This window comes from Molothrus ater, chromosome 9 (assembly GCF_012460135.2).
Source record: "Molothrus ater isolate BHLD 08-10-18 breed brown headed cowbird chromosome 9, BPBGC_Mater_1.1, whole genome shotgun sequence".
Taxonomy (NCBI): Eukaryota; Metazoa; Chordata; class Aves; order Passeriformes; family Icteridae; genus Molothrus; species Molothrus ater.
Window position 1 is genome coordinate 19,644,373 of NC_050486.2, and position 24,735 is coordinate 19,669,107.

The 24,735-nt window shown below is 40.0% G+C and overlaps 1 protein-coding gene across 2 annotated transcripts in view; it reads right to left on the minus strand.

The window, feature by feature from the left end:
- The window catches only part of ST6GALNAC5 (ST6 N-acetylgalactosaminide alpha-2,6-sialyltransferase 5), a 66,151-nt gene extending 44,185 nt beyond the window's left edge, over window positions 1–21,966 (minus strand). The window contains exons 1-2 of one of the 2 annotated variants that reach the window (XM_036388190.2): window positions 21,662–21,966; window positions 20,801–21,025 (exon numbers count right to left, since the gene is read on the minus strand). In XM_036388190.2, the coding sequence (XP_036244083.1) occupies window positions 20,801–21,025; window positions 21,662–21,727 (291 nt within the window). In that variant the 5' untranslated portion in view covers window positions 21,728–21,966. Of the gene's footprint in view, window positions 1–20,800; window positions 21,026–21,365; window positions 21,466–21,661 lie in introns of those variants that run through there. The other variant, XM_054515846.1, reaches the window with a different exon arrangement.
- Between the last annotated feature and the right edge of the window lie 2,769 nt (window positions 21,967–24,735).

Sequence of the window (24,735 nt, forward strand, 5' to 3'; positions counted from 1 at the left end):
TGTATGTGTGTATGTGTGTATATATATATACACACACACACGTATATGGACTTGGCAGTGCTGGGTTAACAGTGGGATTTGATGATCTTAGAGGAATTTTCCAACCTAAATTATTCTACAATTCCATCAGCCTGCATATACCTCTGCAGTATAAATAGAGAGTATAATGGTATAATCCTACCACAGGTACCAGTCCATTACAGCTCAAGCTAGAGCAACTCAATCCTTTAGCACCCTTTGGTTTTAGGACTGCAGATCTACAGTACAACCTCTCATGTCCATCACACACACTACTACACAAAACACTGATACAATTACAACTACAACACCAGCTCAACAGCCTATATGTTAGCAGGACTATGGCTTTCAATTCTACAGAACTGGAAGTTCTTGGGAAACAAATCAAAAGGAAATGTATCTCCCAGCTTCCTTGAGACAACAGACTGTATGTCTCCAAGTAAAGAATATTTTTTCCCTAAATAACAATAGAATGACAGAATATATTTCAGTGTTTATTACTTAAAATGCCCCACAGAAGTCAGTGATGAATTTAGTATTGACTCCAGGACATCAGAATCTAATGCAAGACATTTTCATTTAATAAATTCTAATCAAGTACAAGATCAAAGCTCTGTCTACATACTTGGAATGCTTAATGTTGTGTTCACCACATCAGGCTACCTGACATTCAGGATGAAAACCAAGATAACCCTAAGGAAGTACTAGTCATTAACATTCCAAAAGACACAGCCAAGGATGCACTACTGAAGGATGTGTTTGAGTGGATAGTTTGAAAAAGCACTCAATTTCAGAGAATCCCCTCCCAGGAGGTGGAAGAAAAGACCAGAATATTGGCAATAAACAATGAGCAGCTCTAAATAACCACAACATTATAGTAAGTGAGCACAGTGAATAGTCACATATCTATTTCTCACTGATTTCAATGGGATTCAGTGTACCATATCTGATAAATTATACTGCACAGCTAGTAAAATACATACAAAAATCACATGAATATTAATGGACATTTCTCTTTAACTCATAATGCTATAAATAGTACTTTGTATTTTATATTGATTTTAGAGCACTTATATTATGTCCCATTAGAATCAATGAGGAGTGAAAATACAATTACTGAAAATAATTTGCATTAAGATAAATACGATTGACCTTTTAGCCTTTATCCATGTTTTCAACAAAACAGCCTGAGAACCAAATTTAAGTTGATAATTACATTTAAGAACAGCACAAAGGACTTTTGAGATGCAGAAGCATAGGATGGACCTACAAACAAGGAGAAAATTGCTCAGGTGAATGACAAATACATGGAGAGTTCATCTCATGACTATTTTCTTACTACTTGCTTCTTGTCTGTCCCCTATCAAACTTTTTTATCGAAATCAAACACTGAAATCATCAGCAATTTTCTTACCAAAAACTGGAATTTAGATTCTATAGCATATGCTTAATCTTCTAACACAAGCCCCGACAATTATGTCAAAATATCAAATAAATTAACTTCAGTCAAATTTAAAGGCATGAATAAAATAGTAACACTACTTAATAAACATGTCTATGAAGATTCTTTAATTGCCAAGAATAACAAAACACACCTGAGAATAATCATAAACAAAACCAAAGCTGCTAGCTTGTCTCATTCAGGGTAATAAGAAAAACAAGAAAAAGAATATTGACAGAAAGGTAAATTACAAATAGTAAAATATATCAAAACACTATTTTGTAGTTCTGTCACAAATATACTAATGTAAATACTAAGTTTTTTCATGCAGGACACGAGCATATTAACTTCAGAATCAAAGATTCTCCCCTTGTCTTCCAAAATATTAATACCAAACTAATATAAGTGTATTTTTACTGCAAAGGAAACATTTTCCCTACAATTCTTTAAAACTTCATCATGTCTCTTCTACCTCCTTTTTTAAAGCACACAAGCGCTATGGGATGTTTTTTATAAACTAATTAGATTAGAGACTTACGTTATCACTATCTACCAGTAAAAGTGAAAATGTGTCTCACTGGACTTCAGAGCAGAAGGTTTCAAGTATTATACATCTTAACAGTGTATTTCATTTGGATGTACGGCAACAAACTGCGCTGAAGTGAGCAAATAACACACAGAAAAAAGAACTTTAAAAAAAAATCACACTGAGATGATATATGAAGTATAATTGGGATTTCTGAAAGTCCTGTTCTCCAACACAAGATTTAACCTTTACTGAAAGAAGACCAAGGAGCAAGTTTCTCTGACTTTACACTTTACAACAAATGTTACACTATGTTCCACTTTAGCACGGGTGTCTCAAAATTAATTTGAGGTAAACATAGCTACAATGTAACTAAAAGCTGATTTATATTGTCATCATAGGGCTTCAAAGCACAAACCATTCCTTTTGTTAAACCAAATTCACCATAAATCACAATTTCACAACAGGTGAATTACAAATCCCACCAGTATCCTACTCCATCCACTCACTCACTTTTACTGCAAATAAGAAGATGGACCATTCTCGAAGACAAATCTGGACTGGCACAACTGATGCATCTTTCCATAAGCCTTACCTATGAGAGAATATTGAATCTGGAGTCCCCTTGCTCATATCTTCAAAAATGATGATTTCACAGATGTCACTGGATTTAATACCAAAGAATGCATGCTACTTTCACAGTTAAATATGCTGCACAAGGTAAAATAAAGACTAATATCACTGAATCATTCCACAAAAAAGTACAAGTCAGCTGCTTGGAAAATACAGGTTGTGATGTCCTGTGTATAGTTTTCCAAGGATTATGATGCTTCACCTGGTGCCAGACCTAAACAGTTTAGTTATGCAACTTTGTAGGACAATTGTTTAACTCAGAAGTGGAAACATCTGTGGTGGGTTGACCCTGGCTGGACGCCAAGTGCACACCAAAGTTGCTTCATCATTCCCCTCCTCAGAAGAAAAGGGAAGAGAAAATAGAACAAAAGGCTCCTGGGCTGAGGTAAAGACAGGGAGAGATTGAGCACCAATTACCTTCTCGGGCAAAAAGGACTTGACTTGGGGAAATTAGCTTAATTTGCTGTCAATCAAATCAGAGTAGGATAATGGGAAATAAAGCTAAATCTTAATACACCCTCACTCATCCCTGCTTCCCAGGTTAACTTTATTCAGGATTTTCTCTACCTCCTCTTCCCCAGTGGCACAGGAACTGTAACACCTCATCATGCGGAGCCTGAATTTTCTTGGCTGAGGGCATCCACTCTGAAATCTGAGGCACATCCAGACACAGAGAGATTCACTTGAAGGGCTGGGGTTTTAATCTAAAGATTCCAAAATAGGACTAGCTAGCCTGGTTCTATTTTACACTAAGTGCATTTCATACTTGTAAAATATTATATAGGAGTGTTCAAGTGGGCAGATATTGTGAAATGTCAAAAAATGGCTTCAAACTAACCTCTTCCTGAGCCATTAGTACAGACAGCAGGAAACAGTACAGAATTGAACCACTTTGTTCACCATTGCAAATGATATTACCAAAAGGAGAGAATAAATTTAGAGATGGCAGGGAGGTGCTCTAACTCTCAATAAGGAATAAAGTAACAGGTCCAGTTCCAGAAATACTTTGCTATTTGAATTTCTTTTTCAGTCTCAGCTACAGGACAAAACCCAAAGTCATTTACAATGTAGTAATATTTACAAATAGGATTTGTAGTTAAAATAGTAAATCTCCTCCTCCTCAAAAAAAAAAGCATACGCAAGTGTACAAAGCACTGTAGTTTTGTACTTATAAACAGTTTCTGTACCCATATCTCCAGTTTCAAGTCATGTGACAAATCCTTCCATCTCATCAGCTAAATGTTATTTTGTTTGTCTTCCTAGGCTTTTTAATACATACAAGAGCTTTTCTTCATTTCCTCAGATTTAGAACAACATATTTAAAAGGCCTTCAGGACTCACATTAACATCTAACCAGCAGCAAAATATGAATTTTTATTTTATCTCTCTTAGCTCACTGATTACAAAGTTCCATTAACTGAAAGACAGTTCACAAAGATAAATCAAGAAGAAAGCTCAGTGGTTTATGCAAGAAGTCCTGGCCTTTCAGGGAACTGCTGGGACTTGAGCTCAGTGCTGGTTTTGAGAAGGAGAAGACAAAGATTCAGTGTCACTCATCACAGAACCACAGAATTGTTAAGTTTGGAAAAGACCAGTAAGGGTCCAACCATTAACTCAGCACTGTCATCTTCAACGCTGAACCATGTCGCTGAGCAGCACATTTACATGTGTTTTGAACACTTCCAGGGATGATGACTCCACCACTTCCCCAGGCAGTTTGTTCCAATGCTTGACCTTCCTTTCAGCAAAGAAATTTATTACCTGGAAGAAGAGACCGACTGTCACCTGTCTACAACCTTCTTTCAGAAGTAGTAGTGTCCACTGAGCCTCCTTTTCTCCAGAATAACAACTCAGCTCCCTCAGCTGCCCTAGACTGCAGCCTCACACTTTCTCCTAATCTGTAAGAACCTGACAGAGTTGGCCTGACCCTTGCCCTTCCTGTCTTCAAATTTTATTGATCTATAGACTGCAACAGTTCACAGCAGAATCAGAAAATGCCTCTGTACCGGCATGGAAAAGGTGATCAGCAGCTGATGCTCAATATCCTGCAGTCTGTAGCCACAGCACCAGCAGCCTCTGCTAATAACAATTGATTGGGCTGCAGACCTGGGCAGTAATCCTGCTTCCACTGATTTCCAGGGGAGAATTCCACAGAGATTTAGCAGAAGCAAGGCTGGGTTCTTTGAATGATGATATTCCATTCATAGCATTTCCTGACCTTGTGTGTCTCTCACCAGCTCTGCAAAGAGCATGGGGGAATGGCCCCAGTTACCCAGGGTTAGGCTTTTGTTCTCTCAAGAAATACAAAGGGGAAAAAAGTTACAAGAATGTCTGTCAAAATAAGAGTGTTAGGAGATACACAACAAGAAGTGATGGATTATAATAAAGAAAAAAAAATTATTTGATCTGCTTCGCCTGACAGAGTCTCAACATCACTTGATGGATGATTTGCCAGGGCTCACCATTTGTGAGTCATGTATCCACCTTAAGCTATAACACTGTGGAACACTGTGTATCTCACGGTCTAATCAGAATGGCCTGGTCTGAACAGTCTCACTCTGAAAAGGCTGTACAGCAGCTTTTATTGCATTTGTTATCCATGATAACATGATTCACTACTTGCAGTTCTCTTCTTAAACTTTCCTAGTTTAAATGAGAAGAATGGAACTGTGTTATCTTTATTTTCACCCTTTGGAAAGGAAGAGGAAAATATTTATTCCTAATCCATAGAAAGCAAAGAAAACTGAGGTCATTTAATCTTTAGCTGCATAATGTTAAGCCTGAAAGAAGACCTCAATTTTTTTCAAAGGTCATACTTTATAAATCCTGTATTTCTGTACCCAGTTGCTCATATGTCACTACTGCTATACATAAAATAATTGAAACCTTTTGTATCTACACTCTTGTATTTATAACTTCCGTACCTGTCCTGCAGACTTTGCAAATTTTAGGTAAGAAACTGAGGACTATCTAAAGACCAAGCATACAGTGGATGCCCTTACTGTCTACAGAATTTAGAGACCCACTGTTTTAATTTACTAGATCAGACACAGTCACAACCCAAGTGATTCTGCCACAACTCAGTGTCCAAGGATCAGCATTCCTGGAGAGGTTAAGGACTCAGTTGGCAGCTTAAACACTACTTCTATCTTTGTGCTTAAAGATGGTCTTAACAGGTAAATGGCAGGATTCTTTCTTCCTCTTCCCAAACTACTCTTGTTTCATAGTGTGACAGACTTCATATTCCAAAACTATCAGTCAGTTACTGGCTACATTTATATTCAAATATCTTTTAAATCATCCTATTTGTTGGTCATCTTCTGGAGCCCAGAAAGGATTCTGGTTTTGCTTTAAACTAAAATGAGATGGAACTATTTGAATATGCAAAAAGAAGTCTGAAATGTGTTATCATGATTCTTTCCCCATCAATGAAATTCACATATTTTATTTTTAAACATAATATATTTTTGATAAAATGTCATATAATAAATAACAAAAAATAAATAACCATATAAAATACACACCAAATATTTCAAAGCATCATAAATTAATGTAAAATAAGTAGTTGGTGCCAGTATGATGAATAGACTCTTTCCTAAGGACCTGAGGGTGCCTATTTTATGCTGCTCAGTGCCTGTGTGTGCATGCCCCATTGAAGTTTATTAGAGCCCAAAACACTGATGTGCAGCCCTGCCGTGCACATCAACTCTTATGCCTAAAGAGTTAACCAGCCCTAAGCCACCAGAGCTGTGGCAAAGTGGAACACCAAGTGGACGTGGCTCAATGTGCTCTAAAAATCAAGGCATTACTCTAAATGCCTGAGTACTAATTTAGAATGAGATGTCAGTGTGTCAGACACAGCTGATGACACTTTGATGGAAGCTGAAAGCCAGAACCTGAAGTGTGGTCTGCAAAAGCTTCCTTCAGCCACCACCCAAATCTGCATTTAAGGAACTGCTCTTTCTGTGTGTCTGCCAGGTAAATCTGGCAACCTCGCAGGACATCCAACACTGCCACCTATGATGAAGTTGGAGGAGTTAAACAGCTCTGTAAAACAGATCAGAAAGCTCTTTGGAAATCTCCAAAGAGTTGTGAGCTCCAACTCAAAAGATGTGCTTTAACAGCTCCTGGAGAAGGAACTCAAATGCTCTACACACCATTTCCAAGATCTGCAACTGAAACCCACAATTTGTGCTCTCTTTTGTTACCTGTTACCTGGACTGAACCATCCCCCACCATGGCTCTGTAAAAGCAGAAGGGCTGGACTGAAAGCACACTTTAGTGTTTTTCTGATGGATGGCTCTGCACAGTAGAGCAGGTATCTCAAATCCATTCCAGGTGCATCACTCTCCCAATCCATTGTATACAACTTCAGTGCTATATAGAATGAGGTCTGAAATTTAACCCCCAAGCCATGCATGAAAGTCAGGTATCCCAAAGTGACTGCTTGTGTGCCTGTCCCAGGGCTGAATCCCCTCAGTTTTCAGTACTCCAGAGTTTCCCAAACTCATACATTAAATTCCTCTACGGACACTGAATATCAAAACTATGGTTTGAACTTCTTTGTTCCAATATCCTCCTATGCCAGAAGGAATTAATACTCCTGTACTTGATGGCAGGAATCTCCATGTAATGCTTGTAATGGCACTTGGAGATCCTCAGAAGCAAGGTGATAAGTAAGCAGAAAGCATTATTATTAGAAAAGTACAGTTTAGGCACCTATCACACTCAAAAGCTTCTTTGCAGTATATTTTACCTACTGCTTCAACATACAATCTGTATCACTTCATCGATGAATATTTGCACAATTGCACTGGTTGGCTATTATCACATAATTATTAAAAAACTCCTCTTTAAAAATTTTAGCAAGAACATTATTAATGAAGTGTTATCGACATTCACAGTGAAACACAAACCTTTGATGCCTACAGCACAATATTATGGTTTTGTACAACCAGTTTTGTACCCTTTTAGGGCTAAAATTTTAATGTCAATCTTTCACAATACATTTAACTTTGCTTCCCAGCTTGACCCTCTTTTTCATATAGTTTTGTTTCAAGTGTTGTCAAGTCTAAATATGGAGCTATTATAGCACACTTCTTCTTTTGTGACTTAATGTTGTAATTTGTAAGGAAAAATGCAAGAATAATTACTGATGTAACAATAAAGCATGGACATACTGTAGGCAATTCTGGATTTTTAACTAGGAAATTTAGGTTCACAAAATTATCCTCTGTCCTCCTTTCAGTGAGCTGTCACCCTGTGCATATCTTACTTTCATGAATTTAATATTTTGAACACTGCCAACTTTGTCTTCATATTTCACAATATTTCATAAACATAAAGCAAATATGATGCTGCTAAGTAAGAGCTTGAAATACAATCTTCTTACAGAAATATGTATGTCTAAACCAGCTTCCCATTTTATAGATTGCTCTGTGCAAAAACATGAAAGCATAAATACTAGGAGTTGATTCGTTTTAATTTCTTTGCACTTAGCCATGGCCTCAGTCTAAAGAAGGATCTAACCAGTCTGACAGTTAAAGATTAACAGTCCTGCCAGACCAACAGGCTTGACAAAGGAGCTTAACTTAATCCTTAAGGCAGTATAAGATGTCTTATGTGTATTACTGCATAGGAGCACAACTTTAATAAACACAGTGGAATGTAATTTTCAGTAGTTTTACTGATGTCAAGTATGGGATATGAAGCAAAAAATAATTTGACAGATCTATTTGTTTTCCAAGGGTAACTATTTTTTAGAGATTAATTCTGTTTTGAATTTCAGTCTCAGTGCTTTGCAAGGACTGGTATACAAAAAAGCATTAAAAAAAAAAAGAGAAAAAGAGACAAGCAGATGCAACCTCATCATTCACAATCATGAGGGACTCAATTTCAGCTAAACTGGCTTGCACACTGGTCTGTTACAGCTCGTTTCACCTCTGATCTCAGTCACAAGGTTTTCATCCACTTGCTGTGAACAATGCACTCAATTTTAAGAAGTTTTGAGAACTTAAATAACTGTTAGGTCCTTGGACTTAGTATAGCATGGATGAGATCACCTCTTGACCTTCAAAAAGAATTAATCTTCTTTTTTTATTTGCTACAGACTGTGAAAATTAACCAACATACCCGAAAGTTCAAATGTTAGGACATTGATTTTCATGTTAAAACGATTTATTTTCACATTATGCACTACAAATATGCTATGTCATCTTCATAACATGCTGAAAAATATACCTAGAAAGTGGCATAATTTAAAAATACCATTTCTGAGAGCTATTAATAAAGGTGATGCATCATATCATCAATCTATTCATTTAAATTCATATAATCAATTTATTCTATATGAGTCTGAGAGCACTGATCAAAGCACAGCGGCTCAGTCTCGGTTCAGCATACACTCTAATTCCAGGTGCTCCTAGTGCAGCTGCCTCACAGTGCTCCTTAGCAATACAAAACCTCAAAGACAGGTCTGCAGGTCCTGTGAGGTGCCTCAAATCTTAATTTGATCTGAAGATACATGCTATCACAGTTTATATGGATGTCTGTGTATGGGATATATTGCTCTTCCATCCTGGCAGCACTGACAGCACTGAAAGGCCGAGAGCCACCCACACCTTCTACTGCAGCCCAGGATGCTGCACACCCAGGGTCTCTCACGAGAGCAGGAGCATGATCCCTACACTTACAGGTGGGTAACAAGCTGTGCCAGTTTCAAATCAGCAAATAGCTGGGAGTGAAAGGTGATTCTAAAGCCTCATTTCACTTTCCATCTCAAAATGTCCACAGGCATAATTAAAGATCCCTGAAAGCTGTTTTGTATTACATAAACTGCTGCAGATCAAAAGGGTTCACTGTGCTGGAAGAAATCAGACACATTATTAGCAAAGATACCCTCCTGGCCTTGATATCCCTCCTCCACATGTACCAGCTGCACAAAGTACCTCAATTATGCCCTTAAACCATCAGGGACACATCAACACTACCCCTGAGAAAGAATATTCAGCATATCTGTAACTAGGTTCATTGCTTCTTTGCACTGCTACTGAGACATAAAGCAGATACAGCAGAAGTGAAAAATGCAGCTCTAGTTTTGATTCTACTTGTAAAAACCAGTGCTTTTGGCTATTCATAAAAATTAAATCAAAATTAAATCCATTAATATGATAATTACACATGGAAAGAGTAACATTAAGGCTCAAAGGCAAACCAGTCTCTTGTTAGTGAAGACATTACTAAATATCATATCAGCAACAATTCTTTACTGACCAAAATTAAGATACAGTTGTCAATATTTCCAAAGCAATATATACATGGTAAGAGTATCAGAAAAGACAAAGGAAAACACAAAACATTACAAATTAAATAACCCGTGCATACAGAAATAGCCATGTTACAAGCAAGAAAAACCACATAGCTTCATGCTCAAACATGATTTTGTAAAGCAAAGAAATTAAAATCTTTTCTTCAGTGAGTATCTGCCCAGTGAAAACAGCAGATTTTGTTCTAAGTGGTGACTCAGATGCTCTGTGAACCAAATTTAGTGTCTCATTTCAAACTTTGAAAACCTGATCCACATCATCATCTATCATATTAGGCTGCAGTACAAGAAAATAATTATGAAAAATAGTCTTTTTTGTTAAGTGTACTAAACATGTGGCAAACTAATGACCAGAATTTAAGTGACAAGAGTACTCTCAGTTATATTCTCCAGTCATATAAGGCAAAAAATTCCTGGCAGTGGGGCAGAGGCTGAAAATGCTCCTCTGGAGCAGAATTAGGAAGCCATCAGGACATGGACCAGCAGTTTTGTTCTGGGAGATGCAGGCAAATACTGACCATGCTCCACACAGCCAACCACACTCCAGCACTGCCCAGGAGTCGAGTGCAGCACTCACAGAAGCTCCATGTGAAAGCTACAAAGCCACACCAGTATGCTGAGCCCAGGACAATAAACCCTGCCTTTCAGTCAAGCTTATTAGTTCTGGCTTAGCAACAGGCAAACTGCAGTGGCTCTGCTGCCAGAGCAGAGCCTGTGCATCTCCAACCAGCTCAAAGGGAGGGCAGAGTGTGCTCCTGTCTGCTGGCAAAATCCCATCCTGACATATGCTTAGACATCATGTCAGCTGGCACTGGGCAAACCCTCACTGAAGGGCTGGGTATTATGTACAGTCCCATTCATGGCCGAGGGAGTTCTCAGGGATAATGTGAGCAATATTATAACAAAGTGTCTCATTCTTCCTCAGGCTCATGAATCACCATTAAAAACAGAAAGAAATTTGGAGCGGTGTTACAAAGAGAATAGGTAAGGAGGTGAAAAAATGGCAATAGCAGTGACTTTGTTATAGGCATTTTGTTTGTAAAATGTATTTAAGATAGTTAGCAATAATATCAACAATGACCAATTTATGGAATATAAACTGTAAGAAAGGAATTACCTAAATATAACACTTAGTAGTTTATCTTTTTTTTTTTTTTTTTCAAAACAGGAGTTCACCTGCAATTACCCAGGCACAGGCAGATGAGCTGAGCAAGGACAGGCAGCGCTAACTCTGCAATGCTTCAGCAGCTGCATTCAGAACACTGGCTGTATTTTGAGGTTTTATGTTTCTATTTTAGAGTCAACCAATACGCTGAGATGTGTAAAACTAACCCTTTTCCAGTAGCATTAGGACTAAAACGGACAGCAAATTTAGGAGCACATGTGACATTATTTTAATCTCCATGGATGAAATGAGGCCAAGTGTCAGAAGGACTGACCCAAAGATGTCACACTGAAAGCTGGAAGAAAGCAGGGAAGGGAGAGCACAGGTTGTACAGCAGCACATACTCCCTGTGAACCTCTGAGCTCTGCACTAAGACTGAGGATAAAGCTGGGAAAGCACTGCTTCCATGTATTTGGCCAAAAGCTTTCTCATAAGGACCATGGACAAGTCTTGGAAACCATGTTTTCTAAACATGCCTTTGCTGTGGCTAAAGGTTCGGTCTCTTTAAATACAAGGCGTACATAATTTGGATGGCAGAAGTTAAAGAACAGGTAGAATAGCAATTGCAATTTCAGTCCTTGGCACTGCACTTGAGAACTGTCCAGATGTGTTGTTGGTGTGTCTTTACCACCATTCCCCATATACTCCATGAAGCTTCCACCTATCTTGACCCCAAATGCTACAGAAAGCACAGTGCAGAGCCAGCCCAGAAGAAATGAGGCTGCCAAAGACCAGGATTTACTTGCTCAGATACAGCGTGACTATTCTGGTTTCAAGCTAAAAGGCTGTCTCAAACTATACCAGGCAGACTTACTGACCCAGCCTCTGCCAGCCTTGGAATCTCTGCATCATTTCATCAGCCCACAGACACATGCTACCTTCTGTCTGCTGTGTCAATTGTGGTTGTTTAAAATATACTCTTAGATTATGACATCCCTCACTTTATTACATTTGGTGTGTACTATACATGAATTACAGTAGAGCTGAAGCAGAAAACATTGTATCCTATGACAAGAGGGATTGAACTGAAAGAGAATAGGTGTTGTCTGGATATCGGGAGAAACTTCTTCACCGTAAGTGTGGTGAGGCCCTGGCACAGGCTGCCCAGAGAAGCTGTAGTTGCCCCATCCCTGGAAGTGTTCAAGGCCAGGTGCTACAAGGCTTGGAACAACCTGGTCTAATGGGAAGCATCCCTGCTCATTGTGGGGCGAGGAGTGAAACAAAATAATCTCTAAGGTCCCTTCCAAGCCAAACCATGGTACAGTTCTAGGATGCTGTTTTGTACAAGCCATAAGCATGAAGCTCATTGAAATGGAACAAAAGTATCTATCCACAGAGAAGAGTAATGCAGGCAAGAAAGTTTAGAAAAGAATGCGCCTGGCTGTAACTCATGTCACTGCCTGCAAAACAGCCTGGTATCTCAAGTTGGGAGAAAAGGTTTTAACTTCATGCAGGCAAACTGGTAAGCAGCCCATACATGGTGATGAATGCAGTCTCTAGACTCCTGTTTCTCAGCCAGCATTTCTGAAACATAGCAAGAGTTCCTTTAACTTTCCTGTGCACAAGGCTTGGTACAGATGTACATTTGCACAAATTTGCACTGTGGAATTTTTCTTTTCTTTAGAGCTAGCTCTTAGACTGATGCTCTGCTGTTATTACATCTACTTTTATGACCTGCTATAGCTGTGGGCAACATATATTTTAACAGTACAAAATTTACAGAGTATTTTGTTTCTGCAATATTAACATCATGCCAATACCTGAGGATGCTAATAACACACTAAATTCAAAATATATTATTTGCTAAACCAAAATGCAAATTCCAAATATGCTGAACGTTTACTGAGAAACCTTTTCCTCTTCCAGGTTATTTCTAACTAAGCCATCCATTCTGTAATGGAAATTTTTTACAGCTGCAATGAATTCCTAGCATGTATTCAACAAGACACACATTTATATATTCTTGTTCTGTGTTACTTACAATAGTCCATATTATTAAATCTGAATTAAGAACACCTGATCTATGCTGTCTGTATACCATATAAACCCATTACCGTTCCCTTATCTTGGACAATGAACACTTTGTACTACACTGCCATTGTGAAAAAATATTCTACTAATCTATTAAATGTATCGTTTTTCCCTCTCTGTGTTTTAAAATAATCCAATCTTTTTCAGAAGTTGTCTCACAAGGTTTCAGTAAGGATTCAGTATTCACTACTGCACAGTAATTAACACACGCGTGCTTCTCTTCCTTCCTGTGTCACTCCGAACACAGCCCAGACAGAAAGCGTTGCCAGATTTGCCTAACCCAGTTCAAATGTGCTGGAGTCTCTATAGCAATGTGTACGTGTTCCTCAGTGCCCAGCTCTGTCTTTCATATGGACTATCAAGGGACACCTCAGAGCTCCACTTCCCAGCTGTATTTTGCACTTCTGTTGCAAACAAACGCTCTGAAGGCAGAAAACTTCAGCCTTGACTAGTTCTCTCTCTTCCCATGTGACTCCTATTTTTAACTGCATTTGGTTATTTTTGGATTGACATAGAGAACAATTAACAGCAGTTTTTGAACTGAAAATACTTGCTTTTCCAGCTGACAGCAAATCTTGGTGGTTAACCTGGTCTAAGCACTTCAGGTTGTAACTCTTAGAGAAAGAGTGATGACTAATGGAGATTGTGTGGAGATGAGGTGAAACAGAGTGAGGTTAAATATCATGATGCTTCACCTCACCTTCAAAGTAGCTTTTGTGCTGTCACATCTGCTTATATCAGCACCAAACGACTGCTGATTTGATCATAATTGCCCTAATTAGAAGTTCAATTAATTCACTGAGTTCTTCCTATCAGTGCCACCTCAGCACCAAGGACATGCACACAGCGTTTCTGAGCAATACAGGTTACAGTCCTAAGGAAGGTCACTGGGAAAAGGAAACTACCTGCAATCTACTGCTTTGAGGATATCACATAGTTAGGATGACACTCAATATCCACTTATGCCCCAGGACAAGCAGAAAGGGAGAATTCAAGGAACTCTATTGAGAGATATCCATCAGCTGTGAGCAAAAATTACATTTCCTGTCATTGAAAATCTCATTTAGTTCAGACTTGCTTCCACCAAGGATTAAGAACCTTCAAAAGAACACTTTGTCTTCACAGGAAGATGAAAATAGCCTAGAATGCTCACAGTGAAAGATCATGTGAAAAAGAAGTCCACAATGTAGCAACTTTAAATGGTTATCAAATATAATATACTTCAACACATACTAAAAATACAAATGTGGTCATTGAAATTAATGCTGAAAGTGAAGAGAAAAAAAATTACGGAGTTTTGCATGAGAGCTGAACAAATTTCACCAGCAGACAAAATATCACCAATTCCCTGCCTGAAAGTACTTTGCAAATCCACTGAATTAAGAATTTTGTGTGTTCACAAAAGAAGACAGGTAAGCAGATAAGGGAATCAGACAGCACCCACATATTAAAATGTTATGTGTATGATATTCATAAAACCAAAAGGAGCATATTTACTCATTCTTCATAAACTTCATTTACTCTTCTTTCATAAATCAGGATAATTTGTGAAAAATTCATATAATCCAGAATCAGTAAAAAAAAAAAGAAGTGCTATCATGAACATCTTCATGCTTTTGCAGTTTTTCTTCTACAAACAAAAAAAAAAGAAAAAAAGCAAAAAAACTGCAAAAAATCCACCAAACAAACACTCTGTCTTGGTCAATTGCAAAAATAAGATAACATATCATGACCAATACATGGTATCAGATATTGTGGTGAGATGTGACTTTTTTAAAATGTGAGAAAATTAAAACACAATTCTGCATCAACTGTCCACCTGACTACCTACAGTTTTTACTGAAATAAATCATCAATATCTTGTGAAACAGTCTTTGAAATAAACTTTTTGCTTCAGTTTCGATGAAAGAATAAGGCTATATGACATAGTGTCAGAAATTACATAGGGCAAGATCTTCACCCATTATGAAATCCAAAACCTTCTCTTGTTTTCAGTATTACAACAATGATTGTCACTCCTTCATCTTCCCAATCACCAGGAAATTATCAGAACATGGCTAGTTTGTGGTTGGGTAGGTTTTTATCCATCACGCTACATTAATGAACATTTACAACATCATGCACTAGATGCATACCAAGCATCTTCCAGTTTTCAGGGACATTTCAATATTTAATAGTACCTGTGCTCTTTTGAGATTATTTTTTAAGCAACAGATGCTGACCTCTGCCTGGACTCACCACCCCTGCTACTTAATTTCATCTTTAACAGCACTTGTTTTAGAAAGAATTAGGCAATACTGTTAACTGTAAAATATGACTTGCTTATTATCCTAGCTAACATTTCTCTCTCAAGCACACACTGGAGTCAGAATTCTATAAAAGATGTGTCCAACTACAGAACACAGCCTTTTTCATAACATGAATGTATAAACTACACAGCACCTGATACCTACATGTAAACATTTAAAAATATTTCAAGATATTCTAAGTAGAAGCAGTGCCATGCTAGAACTACTGGTTCCTTGCAGAGATGCCAAGCAACCTGGAAAACAGGAAAATGTACTATAATTTGCTGTCATTGCTGTGGGCTCTGTATTGCCCTGTGTGAGCAGCTAGTGCACACAGAAACTACTAAAAATTTTAGACAAGGATCATCAAAATGAAGGTAAGCCTGAAAAAGCACACTACTGCAGTAGCTCAAAAGTAAGAAATTGTAAAGCACAGGACAGTCATTATTCAAAAGTTGTGTAAATCTGGAAAAAGAATTGTCTCTGCTCCCTGTGTGTGGATATTCAATTATATTTCCTGACTGTCATAGGATTTTTTTTTAAGAGGAAAACTTTATAAGGATTTAAATAAACCTACAGTTTATCAGTGGTAGGTAACTATGGTACCTAAAAATACAAAAAGCCAGGAAGCCAAGAGAGCACTGAGCAAAGAGCGTTTTGGACTCCCACCTTGCCCGGGTCTCAGACAGATGGAAGTGTCCCCAACAGGGTTATTCTAGAATAAAGTCTCCCCCTTGTGGATCTCTCACATAATAAAAACTCCATCAAATCCTTAATTGTATAATAAAGTTTGTGTTCCTTCCTTTGCAGGTGAGAATTTCAGGGGCAAATAGGAACATGTAATGAAATCATGGTACATGGTTTACATAACTCTGTGGGCTTGATCCCACCTCAGGCAAGACAAGCTGTTTTGCTGTAAGATACATTATGGTTCTGTGATAAATTCATTAAAAAACCAATAAAACCTTCAAAATAATTTGATTCCTTCTCATCTCTATGTTCAGTTATGAAGGCTGGTTTAGTGAAACTAAAACTATCCAGCCCCTAACTGTCAATGGTTTAGTGAGGTAAAAATTAAAATTCCAAACTCATTTGACTTAGTAATTACTAAAAATAATATAAAACATGGCAAGATTCCCACCTGATTTTAAGTGCACAAAGTTTACTATCCCACAAAAAGTAGTTTCACCCAAGAGCAACTTCTTGCAACTCAGAGATTAAGGAGCTATAGCAGCACTATTTGCAGAATGACTCTTCCTCAAACACTTCATTAACTACACTATTCTCTGATCTGCATTAATTTAGAGGGATCATCAAGATTTCTTTGCATATGATAATTCACATTATCATAAATTAAGAAATCATGGTGATCACTTAAATTATCATGTTGATCTCAATTCGCTCTTAAGGTATTCAAAAGTATTTCTAATAAATCATACATTTTGAATGCAGGATTGATTTTAATTTTTTTTTTATTTTCTAAGAAACAAAATCCTTGATGGCTTGAAATATTATTCAATTACATACGTGACAAACTCATATTTTATTTGCAGCACCAACTGTTGAGTCAATACTGCGTAAAAAGCCTTTTAACTATCCAGAGACATGTTCTCACATTCATTTCAGAACAGTAATATAATGGTTAAATATTTATTTCTTGCAAGTTCTGGAATAGTGCTAGCTTTCCTACTTTCATTAACATTCTCTTATTTGTATGCAGTAATCGCTTTAAAAATATTAGCATTGTAATTTCCTGCTAGCACTATGATAAATCAACAGAAAGGCTTATCCCCATGCCTCCCCACAGAAGAGCATAATTCTGCTTCCCTCAATGCCAGTGACAAAACCTCTTTAATTTCAGGATAACACCCACAGAATTCATGAAAGATGTCACTTTGACAGTGTAGGACTCTTGTCCTTTCTAACTGCAGAGCAGATGCAGCAGCTAAGCAGTGCTACACTCAAAGTGCCTCTGTAGAAGTCAACAGCTCCTTGAACTAGAAGCCACCACTTCTTCCTTTGTTTCAGTCCTTGACCTCTCAATAAAAACTATCAGCAAACCATATTTTCTGTTCAAAATGTGACATTTTTTTAGGATATAACATCTAGCTATTGGGAACAAAAAGAGATACTATTTATTCATTTCAAACATCCATCAACAATGTCTGTCAACTGCTGTTACTGTGGGACATGCAAAGGTGAAATGACAAGGACCCACTTGCATTTCTGAATCCATAGCATTTCTGATTTTTTTTTTTGTTCCAAGAATTCAGCTCAACAAAAATTAAGTATGCACTGCTAAACTGTGAAAGGCTACTAAAGCTAAGTACAGGGGTTCTGATCTCTGATGCTTGACTCATGGAAAAATGGGCTTGCAGGAACTATGAAAGCAAAGACTAGAAACTCATGCAAAAAACCTCTTCAACCTAGAAAAAAAAAGACATATTTTACTGTATTCTCAGAGACTGCCTGCTTATCTTGACAGTATGGATGAGGAACTACACTTCTTACTGAATATAAAATAAAAGGAGAAAAATAATTGGTAATTATAATATTGCAGGCTATATTTCAAAATCATTGTTACTGAGTACTAAGTGCCCAGATTTTCTGGCAAATAGTCTCCATACATGATCATCCAGCACTACTAAATGAGCTGTATTGCTAGTAGTGACAGACATTTGTAATACATGATATTTCACAATGAGGACAATTGTTAAATTTTATCCCTGAAGAGAAACATCTTTACTACCACATACTTACACAGCTCATGTGTCAATACTCACACTGTGATTATGGATCACTAACTTCAGTAGCTGGCAGACAGCTCCTACATATATGTGCATACTTACTCTCATTAAATGCACCAGAATGGGTACAACACCACGAACATGAAAGGAGATTTTCCTGTTAAAGCAAATTATGGGATCCAGAAACAAGCACAAGAATGATCCAGACATTCAGTCTACTGCCACCTGTCATTCATGCATGAACACATACCAAGATGATTTCTGTATAATGGTCATTCAGTTTCAAGTCATTCAACCTGACAGATAATTCCAAGATTCTATATGGGAAATTAAGGAAGCCATACTGTGAAAAATCTACCATTCATTATCATTTCACATCATCACCTCTGTGCTATCAAAATAACATGTACCATTGCTGAATTCATTACTGCCTTACCTTTGAAAGCCTGTGGTCCTCAAACAACAGATACTTCTCATCTCCTTCCAGACCTCCCCGTCTCTTCAAATATCATGTCCTTTTCACAGCTACAGAATTTTGCCTTGCTTTCTTCCTGCAGCTCTCTTCACATTCCTTAAAACTTCCCCAATTTCCTCATTTCACTTGCTATTCAAGGTGTCTTCTCTGCAGTTTCCAATGTCCCACCCAAACCACAGGTTCTCTGAATATGTCTCACCATTCCTCAGTTCTTGCTCTCTCCCTATTCTCTCACCATCCCCAATCCTGCATCCTTCTTTTTTCAAACCATGAATTTCTGTGATTTTTTGCGTTCTCCATTTTTTATTATGGGTGAAACCAATCTATTCTGGGATTGTAAATCCGTGACAAGTACATGGACTACCAAATTAAATTACAAAAATAAATACATTATTAAGAAACAAAGTCCCTTTCTCCCCAGTCTCCTTATGGTAATGCAGTGTCCTCACTGCTCTGTATACCACAGTGGCACAGCTCTCTGCATGATCTCGTGTGCATTAAATTCAGACAAAGCAAGCAGGGAACACAGCAGGGATAGCACAATATTCTTTCTGACCCACAGAAGTTAGGTGGAAAAGTTATTAAACCTTCAGGAGATTATTACTGTGAGGCATGAGCTGTGTGAAATGAAATTCAGAAATAGAGTATCTGTGGGGTTTGGGCCATATTACAATATATTAAAAAACCAAAGGATCATCTTTCTCCAAAACACAAGGAAACATGAAAATTACCCTGGAAAATAACAGAACAGTGATTTTAAGTATGGCCTGTTAATGAGGGGTATTTGTGAGTCTGGAGAAACCAGTGTGAGGTATTATCAGAATCAGAAGGCTACTCACACACGCATCCCAAAAAGCCTACAGATGTCTTTTCAATTACTGCTGGATATAACAACCATGTGCACATCTATCTACACCTATCATACAGTCATGTTCAAGAAGAACAAAAGAATTCCAACAGTACTCATCAGACAGCAGGAAGTCCATGGCCAAACTTGCTTTTTCTACAGGCATTACATCTGAGAATTTCTAGGAGAACCATGTAAGAAAGCAAAGCCTACAAGGCACCATCATGTGCTATTTTTCTGTGCTAAGAGCCCTACAGATAACTCTTGCATAGAAAGTTATGCTAGAAGGAACAGTAAAAACCTCTGTATATCAAAGTCACTAGTACCTTCACACAGTACCTCCAAACTGAGCCCAGTAAGTTGTCTGACAACATATCTTTCAGAAGGTTGTCAGTCTGGATGTGAAAACATAAGAAAGTTGCGAATCCTCACTCCTCTTGTTTATTTTTTTAAGTAAATTTTTACTGCAAGACATGTTTGCACTAAACAATATCTGGGGTTTTGGAAGAGGAAGACCTTGAAATTTCCAGCTGAAAGTAACCAACCAAACACCAAACAAAAAGCAGAGGAATCTGCCTCCTAAGAAAACTACTGAAGCTTGAGTATCTCTTTGGCATAGATGTGCCACCTCGCTCACTTTATGTCACTACATCTGTCCTGTGAGCCATCAAAGCTTAATCTGCCTATCTCTGGTAAACAAGTATTATAGTCTGACAATACAGCCTGGTAATTCCTCTGTCAAGAGGAGGGACATCATTTTGCTCACCATTAAAGAGTGCCCCAAATTTCTAGAATGGAAACTACGGGTGATAACTTCTGCTTCCCAGAAGGGGGGATGAAAAGGTCATTTGTGCAGACTTTCTTTTTTCCTATGACAAAATGAGCTAAGAATAAACACCTACCTATTGACTTTGCCCTCCAGTAAATAAACCTCATACTTTAACTCTTACTAATATCATCTTAAACATACATTTGTATTGTACCTAGAGCATGCAGCATTAGAAACACTTCATCTTTCCCTCCCCCTTTCTACTGTGCAAGGGAGAATAGAAGCAGCACGGCATAAATACTCAACCGCGGGCTGGAGGCCGGCTCCTGACCCCGGTAATTCCGCTCTTGGGCCAGGGGCGACGGCACCCGGAGGCCGCTTAAGCCAACCCCGAGAGCGAGGCAGGCAGGGCACGTCGGCCCCGCCGAGAGGAACCGGGCACCTCACGGGGGCAGGAGGCAGAGCTCGGCAGCTGCGGGCTCGGTGCCCCCCGAGGGCGCCGGGAAGGAGGGGCGGTCCCGCGGCCGGCGGCTCACCTTGTGCTCCAGGACGCTGATGTAGCCCTCCAGGAGGCCGGCCCCGACGGGCAGAGCCGGGTGGCGCTGGCCGCGTTCCGGCGGGCGGCTGGGCACCGCCGCCACCTGCTGCTGCTGCCGCCGCCGCGGCTCCGGGTGGCCCCCGCCGATGCCGATGCCGCCGTACATGAGCAACAAGCTGGTGCACATGGTGGTGAGCGCCAGGCAGACGGCCAGCCCGTGGCGCTGCGGGGGACAGAGAGAGAGCCGGCTCAGCGGGCTCCCCCCGCCGCGGGGCCCGGCGGGGCGCGCCGCTTCCCCGCCAGCGCACCCGCAAGTTTCACCCGCCAGACACCCGGCAGAAGTGCGAGGAGAAAACAGGGGAATCCCCTCCGTCCTCCTCCTGCCCCCTCGCCAGCCCGCTCCCGTGGCTCCCTCCTTCTCCCCTGCTTCCTCGCCTCTTCTCCCCTCCGTGCGCCCGGCTACCCGGCGCCTCTCATTCCCGTGCCGCCGGCCCCCTTTGGGCATCTCATTCGTGCATTTTAACGAGTGTTGGGGACTGTAGCGCTTCCCCCCGCCCAGATACCTCCAGCCTCGTCCTTTAAGCAGATCGGTTTTCTGTACGCTCCTTAAAACGCACACACACACAAAATCCCCAAACCACGAGCAACACGAATAAAAGAAAGCAGGCGGAAAGTTCTTGGCCGCCGCCACCAAGGCTTGGTCGCCTTCGCGCGATGCCGGAGAGCCGCGGGGATGCAGCCCGGCGAAGGCTGGAGCGTGTGCAGGGTGCCCGGGGCAGCTCCGCTCCGCTCCGCGCCGCTCCCCTGCTCTCCTCCCCGCCGCCGGAGCCGGGATGAGCCGTGCCAACAATGCACTTACCATCAGGGTCTTCATTTTGTGCGCCTCCCGGCCGCCAGTCCTCCCGCTCCCCGCTAGGCTCGGCATGGCGGGGAAGCCGCAGACATGGCTCGGCCAGGGAAGCGCCGCCGTGGCGGGGATTAGGGGGGAATTACACTCGGCCGGACCCTCGGAGCCTGCCAGAGCCGGGTCCTCGGCTGCCCCGCCTGCCTCCGCCTCCGCCTCCGCCTCCTGCTGCCGGCGCAGCGGCGACTTCAGGGCAGGTGGAAGTTAACTTCTGCCTCCGCTCGGGCGCTGCTCCGCCGGCGAGCCCGCGGCGCGGGGGGGCACCGGGCGGGCACCGGGCGGGCGGCGCCCTCGGCCCGGCGAGCGCCCCTCCGGCCCCGAGCGAGCAGGAGCAGGGGCAAGAGCTCCTTCCTTCCTTGCCTCTACCCAGGCCTCTGTCCTGCTTGTGGTAGCGGGCACGACCTTCACATTACATTATTTGTATTTTTCCCAAGCGGAAAATTTCTCGTTCTCCCACTGCTACCTGGCTTTCCTGGAGCTGGTAGCGATCAGGCGATACTTTAAATTCACGTTAGTGAAAAAATCGACGCCCTCAACTCCTTGTGCGGTGCTGACAATACCCCCTCACAGAGTCTTACCTAAGCTCTAACAACCGCTTTCAAAGCCTTTTGACAGAAGCTTTCTTCATCTTATAAATGAAATCCCACAGACTTGCTCCCCATGCCATCTCTCTGGTTTCTGAAGGCGGACATTTTCCCACTCTCACAAGCAGCCTTCTAAAGTTTTTTTATTCTTTCTTTGTATTAATAGTGTACAGTTCAGTTGTGAAAAGTTTATCAGACCCTAGATTACAAATATCTTTTGCTGTGGGAATCCCACGTTTATAAATGTGCCTCTTCTACACAAGCCATTTTTAGGGTTGATCTCTTACGAAGTTACTAGACTGACAGCATTAAAAAAAATCTATCTCCTAATCATGAAATTATTTCACTTGAAACTACTCATCGAAATAGTAGTTCTAATATATGGCTTCACATCTAACCTGCAGCTATGTGGTATTAAAAATTATATTAAGGAGAAAACTACCAACAGAGTAACTCAACCATGGTCACAATAGCATGTTTCTCAAGGCTGGAATTGTCATTGAAATCAATTTTTTATCTTTGTTAATTCATTGGAGGACTAACAGTGAAACAAATGCCATCTCTAACATGGGCCCAGCATGCTGCAATTAGTGCATTTTAAGAGAGGAAAAAGAAACATGAAGGTGTGGTTCACCAGCGGATAACGCAGTAAACACAGCTTTATCACTCCACGGAAGACACCCGCTGTCTATGCGGTTTGTAGGGTTGGTTTCAACAGTACCAGTTGTTCAGACAAACAGAGCAATGTAAGAAGAATCTTATCAGGTCTTGGTAATTCTTTATTATGTGGTTGCACTTGACACTCAAATTAGTGAAACAAAGGGCCAACTTGATGAATCATTGAAAGCAAATTATCTGTGGCTTCCCAAGGCTTCCTATAAGAGACTACAGAAGGCAGCTCATGCATTTTACAGTGCTGTTTCTCAACTACCAGCAAGCAGGTTGCTGGTGACTGACCTTTCTGAGTCTTTCATATATATTTTGCAGTGCCAAAGTGAAGCATCATTTTTATGATTTAGGCTCCTGGCTGTATGTTAGACATCTGTTACACAGTATGTCTGACCAAATTCATTAAACTTATGGGTTTTGGTAGAATAGGCTGATTTAAAAATCTACTGATAAAGGAGACAAACTAAATTTTCTAATTTAATGCTTGACTTGAATAATGTCCAGCTTTCTGCTTGTCAAATATTTAATTAGATTGCCATTTTGGTCATAGACCGTATTCTTGGCAGTCAACTGCTCACTGAAACAAATACAGTAGTGTAATGTAAATCCTATGGAGGTTTTTGTGTAAGCACAGGAACTTTAAAAATCATCTGGAAAACAGCCCAGCTATTTAATTTAATTTTAAATTCCTATGAACTAATAGTTCTAGCTATCTGGAGGTTTGGGGGTTTTAACACTACTGGAATCTGCGTACATGTAAATATGATTCTGTATACCCAATAGCTAGATTTGCAAGGAGAAGAGCATAGGCTGCACTTAAGAGTACTTAATCAACTTGGAAATGAGTCAATACAGAAAACCTCTTAAAGTCCATTTGACTTTCTACTTCAACCAATTTATTTTCTATATGCAAGGGATAATGAACGATCCATGCATTTCTATTCCTCCTTAGAGATTAAAACATAAACAGCTGTTTTCCCTAGCCCAGGAGAAAAAGGGGCAGAGTGGTAGTAGGGCTTTTCAACCAAATCTGATTGAGGAGAGCTTTTCATCTGCATGGAATGGTCTGGGTTGTCTCCTCTTCAAACTTACCCTTCCCATTTTCATCTTTCTTGTAGCTACAGGCTGACAAAATAGCCATATGGAATAAAAATCTGCTTGTGGCAGCTTTAGGAAGACCTAAGATGCTAATGACAACATAAAAATCCATGCAGAGTGAGAAATCTGTGAAAGAAGTAGTGGTGCAGAGAGAGACAAACCTCTAAAAACTGACAATGGACTTGGAGCAACAGAGTTCTTTCACTGATTCCTAAATAAAACTGCTCAAACGGCAACTTCCCCTGAGATGTCTGGATGTATGAAATAACTACCTTTTTGTAAAGCATTTTAGCCCAGTTTGTCTTTCAGAGATTTCCTTAGATAGATATAAAATAACCCTTTCAAGCTATGGCTGATTTCTCATGAAGTTCCTATAGAGATTATGTAGCATAATTTACACCTTACTATAATGCACAGTTATAAACATACTTTCCACATGATGGTTGGCCTGCAATGAGTACTTGAGTGGAGGAGCCTCCATGCCAGTGCACCTCAGCAACTGGTAGCCAAAATATTCAGTGGATTTTGGGATGAGGGCAATGGTGGGTGTTTCTGTGGATAATCCAGATGTTGTTTTCCCTAAGTGCATTGTCTACCACCTGTGTGATCTTGCTGTGCCTGTCTCCTTTCCACCACGGCCAGAGGCAGAGTGTTTGCACATGCAGTCAGTACACAGAA